General features: G+C 33.1%; 1 protein-coding gene across 1 annotated transcript; it reads right to left on the bottom strand.

Moving 5' to 3' along the window:
- Positions 1–19,750: 19,750 nt before the first annotated feature.
- On the bottom strand, positions 19,751–20,611 carry LOC128039907 (uncharacterized). Its single transcript, XM_052628837.1, has 2 exons — positions 20,388–20,611; positions 19,751–20,195 (listed from the first exon to the last, which is right to left on the bottom strand). Exons 1-2 carry the CDS (start codon positions 20,609–20,611, stop codon positions 19,751–19,753), a joined length of 669 nt encoding a protein of 222 aa, XP_052484797.1.
- Between the last annotated feature and the right edge of the window lie 1,533 nt (positions 20,612–22,144).

Below are 22,144 nucleotides of genomic sequence, written 5' to 3'. Positions count from 1 at the left end.
TGAAACCTAACTTTTCTTCAACAAGCCCGCTACTTGTTCTTACTTGTAAAAAGAACCTCCCAGATTAGCGAATTTTTCAACTTAGTATGCCAAACTCTTTTGCTACCTAAGATCTTACAAATCCGGGTGTGACAAAACTTACATTTTAAAACAAATGTTTTGAAAAAAAAAACTTTTAGTTATGATCATTGGATTGCAACTTATGGCCATTGGATGCCAACGTCTTAGTACTGTATTTGAAATGCAAACTTGCGGTTTAAAAAAAACATCCTAGTACTGTATTGGAAAAACAAATATGCATTTTGAAACAAACTTTTAGTTATGACCATTGGATGTCAATGTCTTACTTGGATGCCCACGTCTTAGTATTGTATTGGAATCACCATTATTCATTTGCAAAATCTTAACATTTTGGCCACTAAGTGCACTATATTGGAATTTACATTCATTTACAAAATCTTAGTACTATATTGGAATCACTATTCATGTGTAAAATTATAACACTTTATTGGTTGCAAATTAAATCTTAGTACTATACTAGAATCACATTGGTAACTATATTAGAATCACCATTCTTTTCATTTGAAAAATCTAATACCACCATGGTAAATGTATAAAGTATGTTAGGAATCATTGCAAATGTTAGGAAAGTTCCAAGTTATTTCCAAACCACTAGAAAGATTATTATTTTATATTATTATATATCAATAATATATAAATAAATTTAAATGATATGTCCTATCTTATGAAAATTTTCAAATGAAGAAACTCTAAAGGGCTTATGAAAATAGTGAAGAAATTGACACTTATTTATAGGGTAAGTGTGAGCTATGAGAGTGTTTTCTAGTCAATGTTAGATTAAAATTAATTTATTAATTTCTTAAAGTGAATCTAAAAATATCTCTTATTAATTTATTTTTAAAATGTATCTAAGTATGTATCTAATACCACTATGGTAATTGTGATAATTTGCATTTGCAAAATCTAATACCATCATGGTAACTATAATAAAGTATGTTAGAATCCATTGCAAATTTTAGGAAAATTCTGGGTTATTTTTGAACCAATAGAAATATTATTATTTTATATTATTATATATCAGTAATATATAAATAACTTTAAACATATGTCCTATCTTGTGAATTTATTCAAATGAATAAACTCTAAAGAGCTTATGAAAATAGTGAATCAATTGACACTTTTGAGCTATGAGAGTGTTTTGTAGTCAATGTTGGATTAAAATTAACTTTTTTAATTTCTTAAAGCATCTAAAAGTATATATCTTTCTATTTTAATTATTTAGTTTAAAAATGTATCTAAGTATGTATCTTTTATTTTATTAATTTATTTATAAATTAAAAATTTTATCGAGGATATAATAATTTTTATTTAAAAATAATAATGGGCAAATGATTAAATTTTAAATTTACTTGTAAACCATGATGAGCTACTTATTTGCAAAGGTGCAAATGATGCCAAGGTTAGGAAAGTTCCAAAGGGAAAAGTTTCCAGTAACTTCCAAACCAATAAAAAGATTATTATTTCTATCTTCCATATAATATATATTATTATATGTCAATAATATATAAAATAATTTTAAACTATAAATCTCTCCTATGATTTTTTAAATGAAATTAAAGAAAAATTTCTAAATAATTTGTGAAAATAACGAAGAAATTAACACTTATGACATAATAATTTTTATTTAACGAAAAGGATAATGGGGTGATTTTTTTTTTGTAGTGATAATTATTCTTGTTTTAAACTAATCTCAAGATTTTTAAAAATATATTGATTAAATAAAAATAGGAATAAATCACGTGGCAAAAGTTAAATTATTCACGTCAGTTGAGGCGGAAGACTTTGGAGTATACATGGTATATGATATGCATATGTAATATTTTAAAATATTTTTATTTATTTAAAATTTAAAATTTAAAAATATAATAATTTTTTACATTATCATCTAATCCTAGGGTTAAAGAAACTAAGTAAAATTAAAAATCAGCCCGGGCTAAAACGTTACGTAGAAGTTAGAAACAAACCTTATCGCTTAAACCTCGCCAAAAATTAGGCAATTTATTCCAAAAATGGGAGATTTTACACTCATTTATTCTTTTCAAAAAAAATTTCTATTAAAAAAAACCATTATCTGTCAATCGAAAAAACTTGTAATATATACTAGTTTTTCAAAAGAGAAATGCGGTTTTAATTGTTTCTGATCTGTCCCTCCTTAATAAAAATGAAATTTCTTTCTCTTGCTCACTTGTCTTCTTATATATTCATCTTCTCTTCTGTTCAGGCAACTCAATTTTCACTTTCACTTTTTATTAATTTTCTTCAACAAAAACTTGTTAATTATCCCTTTCTTGAATCTGGGTTTTCCCCTTTCCTCTTTTTATTTTAGGGTTTTTGGTTGAGCTCAAATTTCAGTTCTGGATTTGTGTTCCAATATCGGGTATGTTCTTTACTGACAGAACAAATACGTTTTGATTGTTTCTCTCTTTCAGTATTAATTTATTCTTCATGAGTGCTTGATTAATTTATTATATATATATATAAACGTCTGCAATTAAAATAGTAGAATTTTATGTAAAAAAAATTTTGAGTTAAAAGTATTGCTTTCTGGTATTCATTTGCATGCATGGCAGATATGTGTTCATTCTTCACTGTCAACCTCGGGTAATCCGTTCCCTTCAAAACAAAATTAATTTTGCACTGTAATTTCATTTCTTTACGTAAAATTAGATCAAAATATGCAATCAGGAGTCATATTTTAACCTAATATTTATTTTATCACAATTTATATCTATGTTTTGAATTTTACTTTTTATTATTATATTTATAATGTTCCATGAAATACTAAAATTGTATATATTTTCTCTTATGGAAAAAAGAAAAAAAGAAAAACAGGGTTTTGAGATGCAAATATCTGAAAGATAAGATACTGGAAAACCTAGCTGTTCTTGAAGCTCGATGATTTAAAACCCTATTCTTGACTTCACAGATATCGTTCCATTTCTTTTTTCTCTTTCATTTCTCTATTTATCACCTAATTTTGCTACCATTTTTTTACAAAAGAAATTAAGAAAGCCCAAAGCCAGTTTGAACGATCCAAACTGAAAACCCAATTTTGTTGTATGATGGCATCAAGCGTCGTCGTTTCTTCACCCTCTTCTTCTTTGATCAGTGATTACATCGGTTCGGAGAGTTGCCTTCATCTCGATAACAACGAAGGCCCTCAAGGCGGCGGCGGCGGCGGTGTTGTTGATTGCAGTCAAAGTCGTGGGAAGCGAGAACAACGGCTTGAGACGATTATTAAGAGAGAGATTCCGCCACCGATCCCGTCGCTGGCTCGTAACAACAACCTGCCTTGCCCGATGCCGTGGGTGTTGAAAAGGTATTACACAAGTGACGGACGGTTGATTCTCAAAGAAGAAAAAGTTAGATTCAATGACTATATTCGAGCTCACCGTTCCAATGGTCGTTTAACGTTGCACCTTGTTTCTTTCAATGAAAACTAATATGAGATTGAAGCGAAGGTCGACGAAGTGGCTGAAGTCAGTGAAACCGACAATATTAACAATGGCGATAATGATAACAGTGACAGCAAGGCCGTTGAAACTTTGGTTGAAGACAATGAATCCCCTTAGATTGAAGAGTCAATAGTGAAAAGTCCATTGGTGAGACTCCATAAGAGAGTGGGATTTCAACAAACGGAGGAAAATGCTTGAAATACGGCAGCAGTGTAAGAGCAAGCCCCACATGTTTTCTGGGTTTGCCAGTCCACAGTTAATTAGGGTTTAGCCAAAACCCCTCCAAAAAAGAGTGGTAATGTATTGATTTTCTGGGATAAATTGGAATCTGTACGCAGTACGGTTGAGCAGCTTTAGGCTTAGTGGGGTTTTTACTATCCTCCCTTTGAGTTCAAATATTCTGTATTTTTACTGAGATCCAACTCTATATAAAACATCAATAAAACTCAGATTCAAGTTCAGAGTTGAGCCTGAGTTTTTCATTATTCTAATCTAATTATCATATCCCAATTCATACGTGTTAAGAGCGCTGTTCATAATTATATGGTTCAAGCTCTCTTTATCACCAAACAAATTACACAATTTTTTATTTGTTAATCATTCTTTTCTCCATTTATGCATATAAAAGAGATGTTAAATTATTATATGAAACAACAACAAAGCATAGCACTTACAAGCCTACATTTTGACGAAGAACTAGTTACAATCTTTTCATGCTCATTTTAATTGTTTTTCTTCAAAGAAATCCTCCAATCAGATTTAATTATTTGAATAAAGTTAATATTATATGCTTGAACTAATTCGATGAAAATTATGAATCACTCTTTTTAATCATTTACTTTTTAATTAGCAAAAACCTTAATCAAGAGACATTAATTTTTTGAACCCTCTTCAGATTAGATTTGACAAATTGAGCAAAAATAACAACCTAGCTATTTTTAAATGTATGGCTTAAAAGTTCTTTTTTTTTTTGAATAATTTACCTTATAATGGTAAAAAATGTTTAATAAATAAAATATTAACTTTTTCTTTATGTATACTGTCAAGCCTCCAACTCAAATATTAAGAATCCTACAAGCATGTAAGATAAGATATTGTACTAAACCGAAATCTAAAATATCAAACGTACGAATCTTAAGTATCCACAAAATTCCTAATAAAACTTAACATATTTTGTATGAGGAACCCCAGAACCGAAACTTGAATCTTAGACTTAGAACAAAATCTGATTTGAAAAAAGAATGTTGGTATTTTCTTGAACATCGAAACTAAATCACAAATAAATAAATAAAAAATAAGGATTAAAGAATAATAAAAAGGAAATAAAGAAACTAAAAATAATTCAAGGAAAATAGAAGAAGAAAAAAAGATAGGACCTATCCTACGGTCCCTCTAATAAACAAAGTGATTAGCAATGAGGATTATGGAACAACTTCTTACCAATTCACTAGAAAACTTATTCCTAGCAAATTGGATTATTGGATCAAAAAGTCGAAACGCCACAACATCAAAATAATTTGATAAGTAGTAAAAAACTCTTCAAACAAGAATGTATGAGAACTTCACGGTTTAATCTTATTAATAAAGCAAAAAATCTATGAATAATAAAACGTATACCAAGTTATGTATTTATAGCCCAAAAATCTAAGAAATCCTAAAAGAAATAAAACTCTAATGATGTTTGTTTATGCATAAGTTGCAGTGTGATTTGAAATGTTGGTACATCTCTTTCCACACTTAGTAGACTATGCCCTGCTTTGGAGAGTTAGCAGTTTTGGCATATAGTGCGTCATTTGATCTATTTTAGCAAAAAAATACATTGATTATTTGATAATCCTTAAGCCTTGACTCGAGTAAAACAAGATTTAGTTATGCAACGCAATTCCAACGAGCAAAGTCCCAACTGTTTGAACCGTTTCTCATGGATTATGATGAGCATCTTAACAATACTATGGCTAATATTAGTGAGCGTTTTGGCTGAAGATAATGATAACTTACCTTGTTGACCTTATTAATATTGGAAATGGTGGACATCAACTAGCAAATATGATAATATTAAATTGTTATCCCACTTATCTCTTGAATATAAGTCCATTTCACCAATACTTTGTAGCCTACGAATAGGCAATATACTTGTAGGATTGAGATACAGAGTTGTGATGTTCAGTTTAGATTGTAATGAGCACTTTAGGTGCTTTGTATTTTCACATTTGAGTGATTTGTTTCTACCAAGGAAAGGTGAGTGAGTAATGAGCTCACTAAGTGATACAACAGTGAGGTTGCAACGAGTTGTAATTGGATTAAGTTTGAATCATCTATTTTATTCGGAGAGTATAGTGAATTCATTTCTGTGTAACGCCTTACAAACGTAAGTTAAGTCTGATCTACATTAAGAACTTTCTCTATTCTAAACTTTCATTCTTCCTATTTATACTTATTAGTGTACCAATAAGTGTGCTTACCACAACATCCGACTTCATTAAAAATGTATTTTTAGAGAGTGATGGGACTGGCTCTTTGACCATAGGTGTCGACTTCTTCATTAAGAGTATTTCTACCTAGAAGACAAGCTCTCTACTTATGAGGAATAATTAGTTGGGTGGATCACATATCACAATTATGCCAAGTAAAATGACAATTTAAACTTTTAAAGATGTATTTAAATATCAATAGAGAATAGTCTTTAAACACATAAGAAAAACACAAATAAAGTATGTTTCACTAACTTTGAATACACCTTTTTATCATCATTTTTCTTCATCATTCCATGGTAAAATTTTAAATTTATCATCACTCTTGTGTTGGATGTTTAACAATCCTATGGAATTGACAATACATAGGATTGGATTTTTCTCCACTAGTAGGTTGACGTTCAACTTTAGGCAAACAAACGCTACCTTCATTCACCCATTTATTCAAGAGTTCAAGTACTTTTTTTTGTAAAGTATGGGAACGATGGTGGAGAGTCTCTTCCATTACAATTAAGTTTGGGTTCCTTAAATAATTTCTCTTTATTTGAAGTAAAATAAGGGTGAGTTTGGATGGGCGGTGCGTTTACTTGCGGTTACTATAAAAACAGCGATGGCGGTGAGATTAGATAATGTAGCAACACTATAGCGTGAGACAAAAAGTAGGCTAAACGCACCGCACCGCACCCAATCACCCATCCAAACCCACCCTAAGTCATCCTGTTTTTGGTGAAAGTGACATGTACATCTCTTATGTCCCATGATAGTATCATTGGTTCTTCTTGCAACCTGTACCAAACTATAAAGATAAGGCAATGGCAAATTTTGTAAGTAAAGTGGGAATCATCAAACATTCCTTGGATACACACCTTAACCAACTCTTTCTCGTCATGAGCTTCTTATACATCTAAAACTTTCTTTCTAAATCATTAGATGTAACACAACATAATCTTTTGGTCTTTGATATTCCCTAGCTACCTAAGTCAACAAGACTAACTTTCTCCTAAGTTGAAAAGAACTTTTAACCAAACATTGGAAAAATCTAGCTCCATGATTCCTCAAAACAAGGTTCAAGATTCACATACCAAGTATATGCCTTCTCTATCAGAGACTTAACATTTCTTTTAACTTTAAATCATTACCCAATACAGGAACTCCTAGCATCTCTATAAATTTTATCAAATGCTCGTGAGCATCACCAGACTTGTGTCATTGTATTGCTTAAATTTAGGACTAGTGTAGTCCTTAGTGTATAACTCAGTAGCTATCTTAGTTGAGTATGGGAATTTAAGTTCAAACTCAAAGGAACTAAGAATTTTTTTTCTTCTAACAACATTTGAAGTTCCTTTTTGATGACAAAACTTTAGGTTTTAGAGGGTTGTGCCACTAAAGAGGAAGCTCTAGCCTAGGAGTTTGTGGCAGCATGGTTTCTGCTGGAAACAAATAAGGTGTAGGTGGTAGGAGTGTTGGTTGTGCCAATTGTCATGGGAAGCATGGGGTTTGAAGCATCATATGTTTTTTCTCCTTTTCCATTTCAAATAGGGGTAACTCTGTCAAAAGTGTTTCTAATGGGAGGGATATGAGAAGGGATGCTATTGGAAGGGGATGTGAGCTAGGAATTAGTTTCTATCATCTTTTTGTTATTCTCCTACAACATTTGCATCCTTTCCTCAATTGCCTTCATCCTTTTTGTCAAGTCTTGAATATATGAAAGAATCAAATTATTTGAATTTCCAAAATCCTCCATAACTTATGGTGAAGCTAAAAGGAATAAGGTTGGTGTTTCATTAAATGAAATCGCTCCTCCCCAGTAGAGTTGCCAAAATGTAGGGGGTTCTTTTTGTTTAAGTGAAGAGATTTTATAGACCAATTAAACCAAGTGTCATAAAAAGATGGCAGAGAGGAAGATTGGAGCAAACTCTAGAAAATAAGTGAGATGATAGGTGGTGTTGAAAGTGGTAAACAATTAGGGATGATAAAAACTATTGTAAAATTGAAGGTTAAGAACTAGTAGTTGTTTGTTGAGGCATGAAAATCACTGTCCTTAAGGATATTTCACGAATTGACATATCCCTTAAGATTCAACAAGCATTTTTGTTAACTAAAAGAAAAAATGGAACAAGGAAAACCAACCAATTAAACACTTAGCTAAAATTGAGGGAGAAAGGTTTGAGAAGGCAAAACATATAAATTCTCAGGATTATTAGAACTCACAAGCATACAATTAATCATTTCTTTTAGTGTCTTATTTTCCCTTTCTCCTAACTTGTTTGATTTCGGTGAATAATGAGCCATTTTATCTATTATACCTTCTTTTTCACTAAAGTCACTTAAAAAATTTATTCACCTCATCTATCTTATATAACTCTTTTAATCTTTCTATTTAATCGATTTTCTACTTCAGCTTTATACTTAAGAAATTTACCAAAGGCTTTATCTTTACTTTTAAATAATTATATCCTAGTATATCTTAAAAACTAATCAATGAAAGTCACATAATATCTTTTACCTCCTCTTGTCATGGTTTGTTTCAAGCCTTTCGGTCTATGTGAATTAATCTTAATAATTTTGTTTCCCTAGCAACTGATGAACAAGTTTTCTTAGTATGCTTTGACTCAGCACACACTTCACATTTCTTTCATGCAAACATTATTATTACTAGATATTATCCCAAGATGTTGTATTCTTTTGAAATAATAAACATTCGCATGTCCCAATCTAGCAAACCATAAATCATATGAATCAATTAAGTAAGGAGAAGAATTGACATCACCATTTATTATTTCATAGACATTGAGTAAAAATAAACCGTTATCTCAATACCCCTTACTCATACACACATTACTCTTGGTCATTATGACCTTCTTAGATCCAAACCAAACTTTTACACCAACTTTTCCTAATAATATAATTGAAACTAGGTTGGTATGAATCTCTAGAACATATAGTACATTTTTCAAGTAAGGATTTTTCCCAAAAAGTAAGTTTTAACATGACATTGCCTTTCTCAAACACTTTAGTAGTTTGTGAGTCCCCAACATAGATTGTTTCTTCCCCTTTCTCCACTTGGGAATAGGAGGCAAATGCATTTTGATTGTCACAAATATGCCTTGTTATACTAGATTCAATCACTCATTCTTGTACATCTGTTACAATGTTAGATTGGGAAATAAAAAGCGCAATAATATCATCTACTTCAACCAGATTGACATTTAGCCAAGCAAGATTACCATTTCTCCTCTTTTGGAGTCTACACTGAAGTGCATGATAACCTGGTTTCCCATAAACAAAATAGTTTCCTTTGATCTTGAGGGTAGGGTGTTGAATTTGAGGTTTATAACTATGTTTTTTAGCCATACCTCTCTTCGACTTACCAAAAATTAGGTTGGAAAGTGCACTAATATCTTTTCTCTTGGCAATTGTTGCTTCTTTACAGTTGGTATCCTCAATAATCATGTGCATGATTAAGTCCTTCAAAGAAATTTTCTTATATTTGTGTTTGAGTTGCTGTTTGTAGTCATTCTATGAAGGTGACAACTTTTCAGTCAGTAAACCTGCCACGAACTCTTCCAAAAAAGTGAAGTTCTGAGTTTTCAAATCTTCCGAAAGCTTTTGGTACTCATTGATTTTCATCTTCATGTCTTTGTAATCATACATCTCCTACCAGTAGCATTTTCTTATAATAAAAAATTTGTTTGTTAGCATCCTCAACAGTGCACTTGATAATCATGTTATCCTATATCTCTTTTGCTTCCTTATACAAACAATAAACATCAAAAAATTCATTTGAAAGCATGGAAATGATTATATGTCTACATACCTTGTTGGCATACACCCACAATTAAATCTGCTTATTCGAGGCGTCGAATGATGGTTTCTCTGTCAGAGTAAAAACCACTCATGCATGTCAAGGAAAGAGAAAATGTGTTCTTGCCAGCACTTGAAATTCTTACGGTCAAAATATTCGATCTTATAAATATCAAGGAATGGATTAGCATACAAAAAAATAGGAATCATCAAGACAGTGGCAACGGTAAGGGGAACATGCGCGAGATTGGTCGAAGGGTGGTTGGCGGGAAAGTTGGCAACAACGTCTACAAAAGTTGGGATATCGACAACAACATTTTGATCAAAATATCCTTAAGGTTATTGTAAAACTAAAGGTTAATAATGTTAGAAAATTTGATTTTGGTAGAAAATCAAGGAGCTTTATTTGACTAATTAGTAAAATAAAATAAAAGGGAACAAATGGAAAAAACAAAACTGAACTTAGGCCTAGAATTATGCGTAGGGGGAATCAGGCCGTTTGAACTAAATTGAGCTTTTGGGCTCAGCTCTCGTACGCGCATGCCCATTCTCTTGTTTTGGATTTTATAGGCCCAATGTAAAATAATGCTACATAAATACCATCTTTAAAGATTTTTTTACAAGAAGTGAAATTGTTTAATTCTTTGAAATACATAAATAAAATCTAAACAAAAATGACAGTGATTGTTACTATTGTTGAGAGAAAGTTGCAAAGAGAATTTTAGAGTGCTCAATTTTTCCCAAAAGATTAAAAAAAATCCCAAAATGAAGTCTTTTCATCTCTATTTATAGGCCTTAGAAAGGAATTTATTAAAGAACAATTATAATGAGAAAGTGGGAATAGATGTGCTAAAAAGCTGGATAATGGAAATAGAAGATGTTACTTGAACATAGATTATGGGAGGTAAGTTGTATAGATAGTGGATATAATGAAGATTACATGAAAGTTACACCTACATAAAATATTTTGGTAGAAAAGGTTTTAAATGCAAACCCATCGTTTGTTCGGTGGAAAAATAATAAGGAAACACTTATATTCTAAAGAAAGGTTAAGAAGTTAACTTATTAACAGTTTTAGTATTTGGACTTCCAAACGATGCTCTCCAAGACATCCCAAAAGTAAAGCAACCTAAGAATCTGACCAACCTTACAAGGTTAACTCCCAAACGTTCCCAACTTAGTGTTATTCCCAAAAATAGTTCTTCCCAATGGGTACTCCTGCAAAGAACGAAATTTCCTAAAATTACTCTTGATAAAAATTCTAGTAACCAAAAACAATTACTTACAAATTCTTTTATATTTATACAAATTTTAAAACCATTCATTTACTAGCTATTAAATTCACTCAACTATGTTCACTTTCTCAAAACCAATGATAGAACAAAACTAGAGTTTTTCCCAATCAATTAAGAAAAATCTTGGAAATTTTTATAAGTTTTCTATCAATAATTTTCATCCACATTCTTGACCTTGAAAATATACATGTTTTCTTTGTCTGGTACTTCAATATTTTCCTCCTTTTTGGTACCTATTATAGATTTTAGTCCAAGCAATTAACGGTGTTTTAAAATAAAAGTGACACACCAATCAATAAGAATGTGCCACATATCTGTCCTTTTTCATATCATCAATGACGTGACCATCAATTATTAACATGAACCTTGACTATGCATTGGTCGTTGTTGACCAATTTAACCAACAATTTTTTATTTGACTAACAATTACTGAGCTTTGACCGGTGAACTTTTAATTGTTTTCTAATTTTTTTCAATTTAAATATTTTTTAGAAATTAAATATATTTTTAAATATTTTATTTTTTGAAAAATATATTTTAATTTTTAAAATTTTATATATTTTATTACCAAAAATATATTATGTTTGAATTTTTTCATTTCCAGTAATTTTCCAAAGTCTTAAATATTTCTTATTTTTAATATTTATATATTTTTTAGAATTTTTTAAAATTTATACACATATTTTAGAACTTTTTTATATATTTTTTAAATATGTTAATTTAATTTTCTTAATTTTTTTAAATTTATATAATTTATATATTATAAAAATATGAATATTTAAATTTAATGAATTCTATATATTTTTAATTGCATATATATTTAATATATATCATTTTTAGATATTTTAAAGGATATCACATAATCAATTGTTATGTGTAAACGAGTGTCACGAAACACATTTGATTAGTTGGATGTGCCACTTGTTTTTATTTTAGCACCATTAATTTTTAACCAAAATCAATAACAAACAAATAGTTTAAGTATCTTAAAAAATAGTTATCAATGTGAGAAAATTGATATAATTCAAAAGCCAAATTATGAGATAAGTCTAACTTTTTATCATTTTATCTTCAACAAACAAAAGTGTTTACTACACAATCACAACTAATTTGTATAAATTACTCTTCAATCAATACCATAAAAAAGTAGTGGTTAAACACTTTATTGGCTCCCAAGTAATCAAGTTCGAATCTTGTTATCGTCATCCCTTCCATCAAATTGAAATTACAACCATATTAAAAATTAGGTATAATTTATTCAAAATGTTATATCTCACACCAAAACTATTTAATTTAAAGAATAGAATGGTTGTTGGAAACCTTAGCCGACTTGAACCTTCTGCTGTGGAGGAATCAAATAAGCTCTCCTTTGAAGAAAAGGAGGAGCTCCTCAAGAGTATTAACAAAGTGCTCGCCTGAAAGTTCTCCAAGGAGAGTGGTATGTCGATGCTAATTTTGCAAACTTTGAAGCTTGCTTATCATTAAGGTTTTTGGAAAAACTTTTGGATATCAATAACTTCTGTTTAAGTTAAATCATTTGTGGAACCCCTCCAGAGAACTCCAACTTATTGATTTAGATTCGGGCTTCTTTGTTGTCAAATTTAGTTGTTTCGATGATTTTGATAAGGTTTTAAAGGAGGTCCATTGTTTGTGAATAGATCTTTCATCTCCATGAGAAGATGGCATCCTAATTTTAAAGCTTCGGAAGCTTTATTCAATTCAATAGTTGTTTAGATTTGTTTACCCAAACTATCTCTTGAATACTACGACCCAAGCATCCGTGAGAGAATTGGGAAGAGTTTAAGCACTCTCCTTCAAGGTGATAATGGTTTTTTTTTTACAAACAAAGCGATAATGCTACTAGTTCTGAATTTAGGGGTAAATATGTGCACGTTTGCTTTCAAGTTAATATTGAGTACCTATTAAAACAATTCTTAATTATTGATGGTTGTAAACAATTCTAACATTATAAGGGTCTAGATTTATTTTGTTTTTATTGTGGGATTATCATTCATCTAAAGCATAAGTGTCCTAAGGTCAATATTATTATTCTATGTCAAAACAACCCTAAAAGTATTGATTGTGAATCCAGTGGTGGAGCCAAAAAAATTTTTTTTTGGGGCGAATTAAATTGTATATTTTAACGATAGTAAAAAAGTAATTTCACCACTTTAATAGTCTATATGTTTATAATTTTTGAAGTATTAAATCAATTTTTTATTATTTTTGGGAGGTCAAAGTATAATTTTACCATTACTAATTTAAAATTTGATAAATTATAAAGTGCCTAAATGGAAATTTTCCATTTTAGGGGGGGCTAGGGCCCCTGCCAGCCCCCCTTAGCTCCGCCACTGGGTGAATCGTCTTTTCCTAATAGTACTTCAAATGGTATTACATCCTCCCCATGCAGAACTCTTTACCTTTTACAAATGCTAAAGTGGTCATTCCCTCGACTATTGTGTCCAATAGCCCTTCCCCTTTGAAGCATATTGATGAAGGAGCTTGGGTTTTTGTTCATAGGAAGAAACAATCCAAGAAAGGCTTTAATGCTGCAACGACTAAGCTGTTGTTTGTTACTTTACTTCCAGTTGCTAAAACAACCTTTTTCCGCCTGATGCAGCTGATGTTAGTGATAAATACGCCCCAACCGAAGATAAAGCTACTCCCCCAGCTAGAAATAGCGTGTCTAAGTAAAGAAGCGAAGGCTAAAAGGTGTTTGTAAATCTTCCTAAACTGGCCAAAAAAGGTATATTACCTTTAAACCCTTGTGTTGTATCACCACGTAAGTCAATTGATGTTTCTTTTTTTGCTACTCTTATGGGCAATTCGAGTAAAAATTTTATTACTAAAAAGAATATTGATGGTGTTATAGTTGTTGATATTGGAAAAAGATTGGTTTCAAAAAGGTTTTCTTGCATGGAGAAAAATTAAAATTTTGAGAAAAGACCCAATTTGTGATATTTATAGCAATAAACCTTAACCGAATCCGTACTTGTGTTTTTGGCTTAGCGGACGTTCGTTGTTCTCGACTTTCAGCCAAATGATCTTTTATGCTATTCTTGTACCACGAACTGCTTCGAGTGTGGGCTCGAACCAATTGAATCGAAACATAAAACTAGAAAAAGTTTTCTCTCCTTTTGGGGTGAAAACGAAAATTCTCTCTTCTTAATAAAAATCGGTAGAATTTTTATTCTAGAAAAATATATGTAATAGTTGAGAATAAATTCTCTCTATTTTTCGGTAGAATAACAATATCTCAAAGTTATATTAATAGCTCTACAGGAACCATCTATTTATAGGAAGAAAAGGTAAAACCCTTACTGAGTTGTAGTGGTTTATTTCAAATAGAAAAACAACAACCTACTTAGAATAGGACTAGGGTGGACAACACACCCTAGTATTCCTACTAGGGTTTTTGCCCCCTTCATGTCCATAAGGGGTCTTTGGGCCTCTTTCACATCAAGTCCAATTACGAGTACTTCCTAGGCATTTTTGACCTAGTATTCTATAATTTGATCCAATATGGTTCAATTTTTCTATTTCCCAAACTAAAATTTAATATTTATATGTAAAACAATTTTCTTATCCCTATTTTAACCCTAGAAAATTTTTGACCATTTTACCTTTGGTAACATTTTGACGATTTTGCCCCTAATAAAATTTTGAGAAAATATGTTCAATATTTCACAACTCAACATGTTCACTATGATCAAATGGTTTATTTTCATTTTCGGGCTTCAAAACAGTACAAAAACATAAACTCATTCTTCCGAACATTTTTTTAAGTAATCCATATAGGATTGCAAATGGATCATTTCCATTTCCATTTCCATTTTTAGAAACCTGAATTCATTTCCAAATGATTTCTCCTTTCCATCTCGAAGAAAACCATAATCATTCATAAATTTTTCTCATTTCTCTTTTCCTATTCATTCCATTCATTTCTATTCAAACACGCAATTCATTTATGGTTTCAACGAGCTAGCAGAGGGACCGATTGGACATATGTAGTTGAAGTTCAAAGTATTTAAAATTACGTTCTAGCTTTTCACCAATTAATTATAAACTCATTTAGTCACGAAATCATTCCATTATAGTATCATGACTGAGCTCTCCCCAATGACATACCATTACGAAAGTAACTACTCAGTGCTTGTCTGATAACCCTATCATTGTGTTGTATTGAATGGTATCAAAATTATTGATTGTTACTCAAATGAATGATGACTCATGCTCATACATCGTTTGACATCAATTTGATAATGGCTATGTAATGATATGAAATTCTAATGATGGTTCTGTGTTCTTCTGTTAATGCTAATATGTTTCACTGTATTCAACATTTATATAATTGTCTGTTTAAATAATTGTTTGACTCACACTGAGCTTTCATAAGCTTACCCCGAATAGTTTCTAACTTTTCAGGTAAACCTCAAAATTAGAATCGGATTCGGCATTCGGAGAATCACCTTGGACCTTGGACTATTCTTAATAAGTATTATTAAGTCTTTATTGGTTTTGGTTTGTAATTTTAAATTATTTTTGGTTCGTGGCTTGGTAAATTTTCTTTTTTGGAGGATTTTTGCATGCATGGATTACTCAAGAATAATAACCAGATCATGCATGATATCGGGCTTTAGTAAAATTTGATATTGTTCCCTAGTTTTCGCTGCATTGGCAAAAGAATCGTTTTTGAAAAAAAAATCGATAAGGCAACTAAGTTTCCAAAATAACTTGAAAAACAGTTTTACCGTTGCATTAGTTTAACATAGAGTTTTTTTTAAAGAAGAGCAACAAGTAAACAGTTTTTCTAAAACAACACTATTAACAATAAAATGGATCCTAAGTATACATGACCTAATGAATGAATGCTTTTAAGCTAACTCAAAGTACAACTACGGTTTTCTCTAAAATTAGTTTATTTAAGGTCTTCAAAAGTAACATAAGTTAGTTTAGGCATTTCAGTGGCTAATGTAGCCTTCTCAATCTAGCCATAATGTCTAGGATGTGTTTGGGAGGTTACAGTGAATGATGCTACATACTACAGAAGTCGTACACCCAATACACTCGCTTTCAATTCATTATCTATTTGAATTCAAGCTTTTATTTACATCAAAGTGTACGAGTCATGAATACATAGACCGCCATCCACTCAAGATTTAGGTATTCCACACTATGAATGTCACAAGTGAATAAATCCATGATTGAATTCAGGGTATATTTTGCTTGGGTCATGTCCGATGTACTATAAGTCCAATCAGTCACATCTATGTCTCTATCTTCTGGGAGGCATCTATTCCGATGCCCAAGACAAGGTATCTCCCCAATTGGACTTGATAGATGACATATTAGTCTTTTAACCGGTTTGCTCATTTCCAATTAGACTAAGGACATATTTAGGTTTGTCTACTAATAAAAGTTGTATTTCCATACTACGACCCGACCCGTAATACTGCTTAGTATTAGTTAAACATTTAGACAACTAATGAGCGACATTTGCTTCCATTTTTCTTTATATGCAAAAACCATGTGAGGACCATTATATAAACTATATTAATGTAATCAATGAATATTTTTTATTAACCAACTTGTTCGAAAAAATTACAAGTTTACAAATGAATATACTACACTCAGGGCACTAGATCCAATAGTTGAAAAAGCGGTTGGAAGTGATCAGAAATATAGTGATAGCCTTATTGATCCTATGCATTCTACCAATTTTAAAACCTCTGCTAAGGCGAAGGCTTTGTTTTGGAAAGCCTTGGAAAAGAAAAAAATTATGATATCAAAACCTATCTTCTTTGATATGATGATTAATACTTTACCATATCCCTCCCCTTTTATTGGTGATGGCTCACACATTCAACATTCTTATGACATTCCTTCAATGGAGTTATCAAAGTCTTCTAAGTTGTCTTATGTGAGTGCTTCTATTTTTATTTCTACCATTGAAGGAGGGGATATTGAACCTTGGAGGAGAAAGACGTGGGTTGAGGTGGCCCAAGAGCCAAGTGCCATGGAAAGCATAACTTACTTTAGATCATCCGGGACTCCCACTTCTCCCTCAAGAGTCAGATTCCATAAAAGGCCTCATATCCATTTTAACAATCGGTCTTCCCACTCCAGCCTAAATGGTTCGCTCTGTAACAACTGTTTTCCAGTGGTGTCAAAAATGGTAGTTTTGGAACCCCATTTTCAATATTTGAGTCTGTGAATATTATTATTTCAATATCTATGAGTCTAGTTTAGTATTATATTGAATTTTGGTCTAATAATTTTATTAAATTGTTGGTTAATTATGGTATAGGGACTAAATGTAACACCCCAAACCCGGCCTAGACCTTATGACCGAATCTGGCGATGTCACATGGAAAGGGATTTGAAGACAAGATTGTCGAGTTTAAAAACCGTCAAGGCATTAACGGAAAATAGTCTAAAATTTACTTATGGCCACCGTCGAGTCCTCCGTTGCACCGACCCATCAAGTCTAGGGATTACCTATACAGATTAAACAGAGAAAGGGTGAGTTTTCGCAAACTCAATGTGTAACCCCTATAGAAAAATGCATACAGATAATCAACAGAATTCAGTTAGATACAGTCTAGGGCCCGTGCCCATCACAGAATTAGTTTGGGTCTTAGCCCATTCAGATATAGTCTCAGAAATACATTAGGGCCTTGGCCCATATCAGATACAGTAAATCAGAATCCTACCCACCAGCCTCAACACACCATCTCTGTCTAACCCTACACACCATGTGGGGATTAAATTAACCCACCCATCCCTACACACCATGCTGTACCGAAATGCGGCACATAATCAGAAGGTTGCAGCTGAGCTGCCAGATAACAGGCTTAATAGCTTTTCAGACACTTCCTCCAAATATCATCAACCCACCCTGATGCAATGCAACATACAAAATATATCATACCATTATGTAATTAATAATACATACATTTAGATATCATAAGTCATGCTCGGTATAGAAATCAGACAAACAGATCACACATATAGGGGTCTAAGTAAAGCTTACTGACTTTACAGTAGGTCCACAGTCGACTTGGGCGACCCGTGCAACCTTACAGAACTTTTTAGAAAATGGGCTCACACACCCATTTGGCCCACTCGGCCCAAATTTTCCTTAGCCACGTAATCCATTTTTAATGTAACCCGTGCTAGTTAACTATTCATATATGTTTTTACTATTTACTTATATGTTCCTTCAAAGTTGTCTACTTGAACCAATATTACTAAATTATTTATATCTGGAGCTACAGAATTCTGAATTAAGATCCGCTTGATGTTTGTGGAACTAGACTCAAATATATTTCTACCATAAAATTTTCAGAATTTTTGATTTAGCCAATAAGTACAGAAAAATCTTCAAACTTACCCTTTTTTTGCTATCTAACAGCTTCACCCCTTCTTTGCGAAAAATTAATTATCTCTTAGTAAAAAATTTGGATAATATTTCCATTTTTTTCTATTGAAAATAGGCTCATTAATAATTTAAACATGTAAATTTTAACCCCTAATTATTTTTCTCCAATTTTTGATGATTTTCCAAAGTCAAAAAAGGGGAACCCGAATTCAATCTAACCTTGTCTCACAAAGTTTATTATACCTCACGATTTACAATTCAGTTACTTACATTGTTTCTTCTATGAGAAACTAAACTCAATAATATTTAATTTCATATTTTCTTCATCCTCTAATTCGATTTCCACAATTTATGGCAATTTTTGAAAGTTAGCCTACTGCTACTATCCAAACAGCTAGCAATTTCGGCTTTTTGTCAAATCCCTTTTTTTTGTCGTTTCAGGTACACACCTGGTTTTTTATGCTAAAATAGTCCTCGAGCACTCCAAATCCACCGATGATAACCCTTTGTTCAACTATTGTTAAGACGAGAACACTGAATTCACCAGTCCGAGCCTCCCCATACGCTTAAATCGCAGAGAAAAAATAGTACAACTTCAGTCGTTAAGAGATCCATGACAAAAACGAAAAGAAACACTTACCGAAACTAAGCGAGCACTAACTGCGTGCGAAAATGAAGAAAAATAAATGAATTAGGGAAAAATCAAGAAGAAGAAAAAGAAGAGAAAGATGGAAAAACTCAGAGAATTTCAGCAAGAGGAGAGGGAGAAGAATAGACGGCATAATTTTTTTTGGAAAAGAGACTCAAAATTCGGTTTTGGAAAAAAATCCCGATAACCCCCAAAATCCCTTAATCGTATCCCTTAATTCCCACTCCACATCCACTACTCAGAATCCCCCTATTACACAACTCTATCCCGAAATTTGAGTAAAAACTAATACCTTTGCCTTCATAGGGATTCGAACACAAGACCTCCACCATAATAACACACCATTTAACCACCAGACCAGCAGGCCCGTTCTGATGTAATTTACCCAACAATCAAATAAAAGCCTACTAAACAAGAGAAGGCCTAATTCATTCAAAATACCAAAATGCCCAAGCGAAGGCTTGAACTTCGGACATCCCAAACACTCCCAGAACTCATAACCACTACAGCTGAAAAATATTTGTGTCATATTTTCACAATAACGAAATTAGAAATTTTGGGGCATTACAACTCTACCCCCTAAAAGAAAATTTCGTCCTCAAAATTTTACCTTATCAAAACAGATAAGGATATTGTTGATGCATTGCATCCTCAAGCTCCCACGTGGCCTCCTTAGTGATATGATTATGCCATAGAACCTTCACTAAGGGAATAGACTTTTTCCGAAGGAATTTTACATCACACTCTAGAATCCGAACCGGATCCTCCTCGAAGGTCAAGTTTTGTCTAACCTCAATCTCCTCAACAGAAACATCATGCATGGGATCAGAGCGGTAGCACCTCAACATCGAGACGTAAAAAACATCATGAATGTGGTCCAACTCCGAAGGTATCTCCAACTGATAAGCGACAGGTCTCACAAGTTTCAGAAATTGAGGGCTCAACTTGTCCTTACAACCGAACCTTAGAACCTTTTTCCATGGCAAGACCCTGAGAAAAACTATGTCCCCCACAAAATACTTGCTCCCACGACTTTTCAGATCCGCATACGTTTTCTGCCTATCAAAAGCCGCTTTCAAACAATCTTGAATCAATCTAACCTTATACTCTGTCTCAGAGACCAACTCAAGACTCAGAACACGTCGCTCGCCGAACTCAGTCCAACATAAAGGAGTGCGACACTTACGACCATACAGTGCCTCGTAAGGTGCCATCTGGATGCTAGACTTGAAGCTATTATTGTATGCAAACTCCGCTAAGGGCAAGTACTCCTCCCAACTGCCTCGAAAATAAATAACATAGTTCCTCAACACGTCCTCCAGTATGTAAATCACCCTCTCTGACTGACCATCTGTCTGAGGATGGAAAGCAGTACTGAATTCTAATCTTGAACCCAGAGCCTCATGAAGCTTCTTCCATAACCGAGACGTGAAACGAGGATCTCGATCAAAAATGATTGAGACAGGTACCCCCATGCAGTCTCACTATTTTTTATTGTAGAGCTTAGCTAATTTCTGAAGAAAAAAGTTTTTCCTTACCAGGATGAAGTGAGCAGACTTGGTCAATCAACCCACGATGACCCAGACAGAATCCTTCTTAGTGGGTGTTAGAGGCAACCCACTAACGAAGTCCATCGTTACTCGCTCTCATTTCCATAACAGTCTCTTAACCGGCTGCAGCAAACCCAAAGGTAACTGATGCTTAGCCTTAACCTGCTGACAAGTCAAACAGCAAGCAACGAAGTCGATAACCTCAAGCTTCAACCCTGGCCAAAAGTACAATTCTCGAAGATCTCGATACATCTTGTTCCTGCTGGGATGCATAGTATAGGGACTACAATGCACCTCTCTCAGAATTGACTACCTTAAATCCTCATCATTCGGTACAAAAATCCGACCATGGAAACAAAGTACCCCATCACTGTTTATCCCAAAATTAGTAGTGCCACAATTCTCAACCTGATGAAAATGCAACCTGAGAGACCTATCCCCCAACTGTTTACCTCAAATCTGTTCAATCCATGTCGGTTTGACCTGAAGTTCTACTAACAGACTTTCATCGTCGAATTGGCTAAGTCGAGCGAACATCGCTCACAGATCGGTCACAGCCTTATGACTCAACACATCAGCCACCACATTAGCCTTGTCGGGATGGTACTTAATGGTACAATTATAATCCTTAAACAGCTCAACCCATCTACGCTGCCTAAGATTTAACTCCTTCTAAGTGAAAAGATACTTGAGGCTCTTATGTTCAGTTAGATAATACACTCCTCACCGTGTAGATAATGCCTCCAAATTTTCAATGCAAAGACTACAACGGCCAACACCAAATCGTGCGTCGGATAGTTTGCCTCGTGTGTCTTAAGCTGACGAGACGCATATGCAACCACCTTACCATCCTGTATCAACACACATCCCAAACCGACATGTGATGCATCACTATAAATCGTGAACTCCTTTCTAGGTTCCATCTGTACCAAAATAGGAGCCTCAATCAGTACAGTCTTAAGCTTCTCAAAGCTCTTTTGCTGCGCATTAGTCCAGTCAAACGGTACACCTTTACGTAACAGCTTAGTCAAGGGTGCTGCCGTCAGTAAAAATCCTTCCACAAACTGTCGATAATAACCTGCCAGCCCCAAAAAGCTGCGAATCTCAAACACATTCTTAGGCTGCTTCTAGTCCAATACAACCTTAATTTTTTGAGGATCGACTCGAATCTCCTTAGCAAACACCACATGACCCAGAAATGTCAATTCACGTAACCGAAACTCGCACTTGCTGAACTTAGCATAGAACTATTTTTCCCTTAAAATCTGAAGAACAACCCTAAGGTGCTCGTCATGCTCATTCTCAGTCCTCGAATAAACCAATATGTCATCGATGAACACCACTACAAACTGATCCAGGTAGGGCTAAAACACTCGGTTCATCAGATCCATGAAAACTGCCAGTGCATTAGTCAGTCCAAATGGCATCTCTAGGAACTCGTAGTGACTATAACGAGTC

This window comes from Gossypium raimondii, chromosome 3 (genome assembly GCF_025698545.1).
Source record: "Gossypium raimondii isolate GPD5lz chromosome 3, ASM2569854v1, whole genome shotgun sequence".
In the NCBI taxonomy this organism is placed as follows: domain Eukaryota; kingdom Viridiplantae; phylum Streptophyta; class Magnoliopsida; order Malvales; family Malvaceae; genus Gossypium; species Gossypium raimondii.
This window is presented reverse-complemented; position numbering and strand designations above follow the sequence as displayed.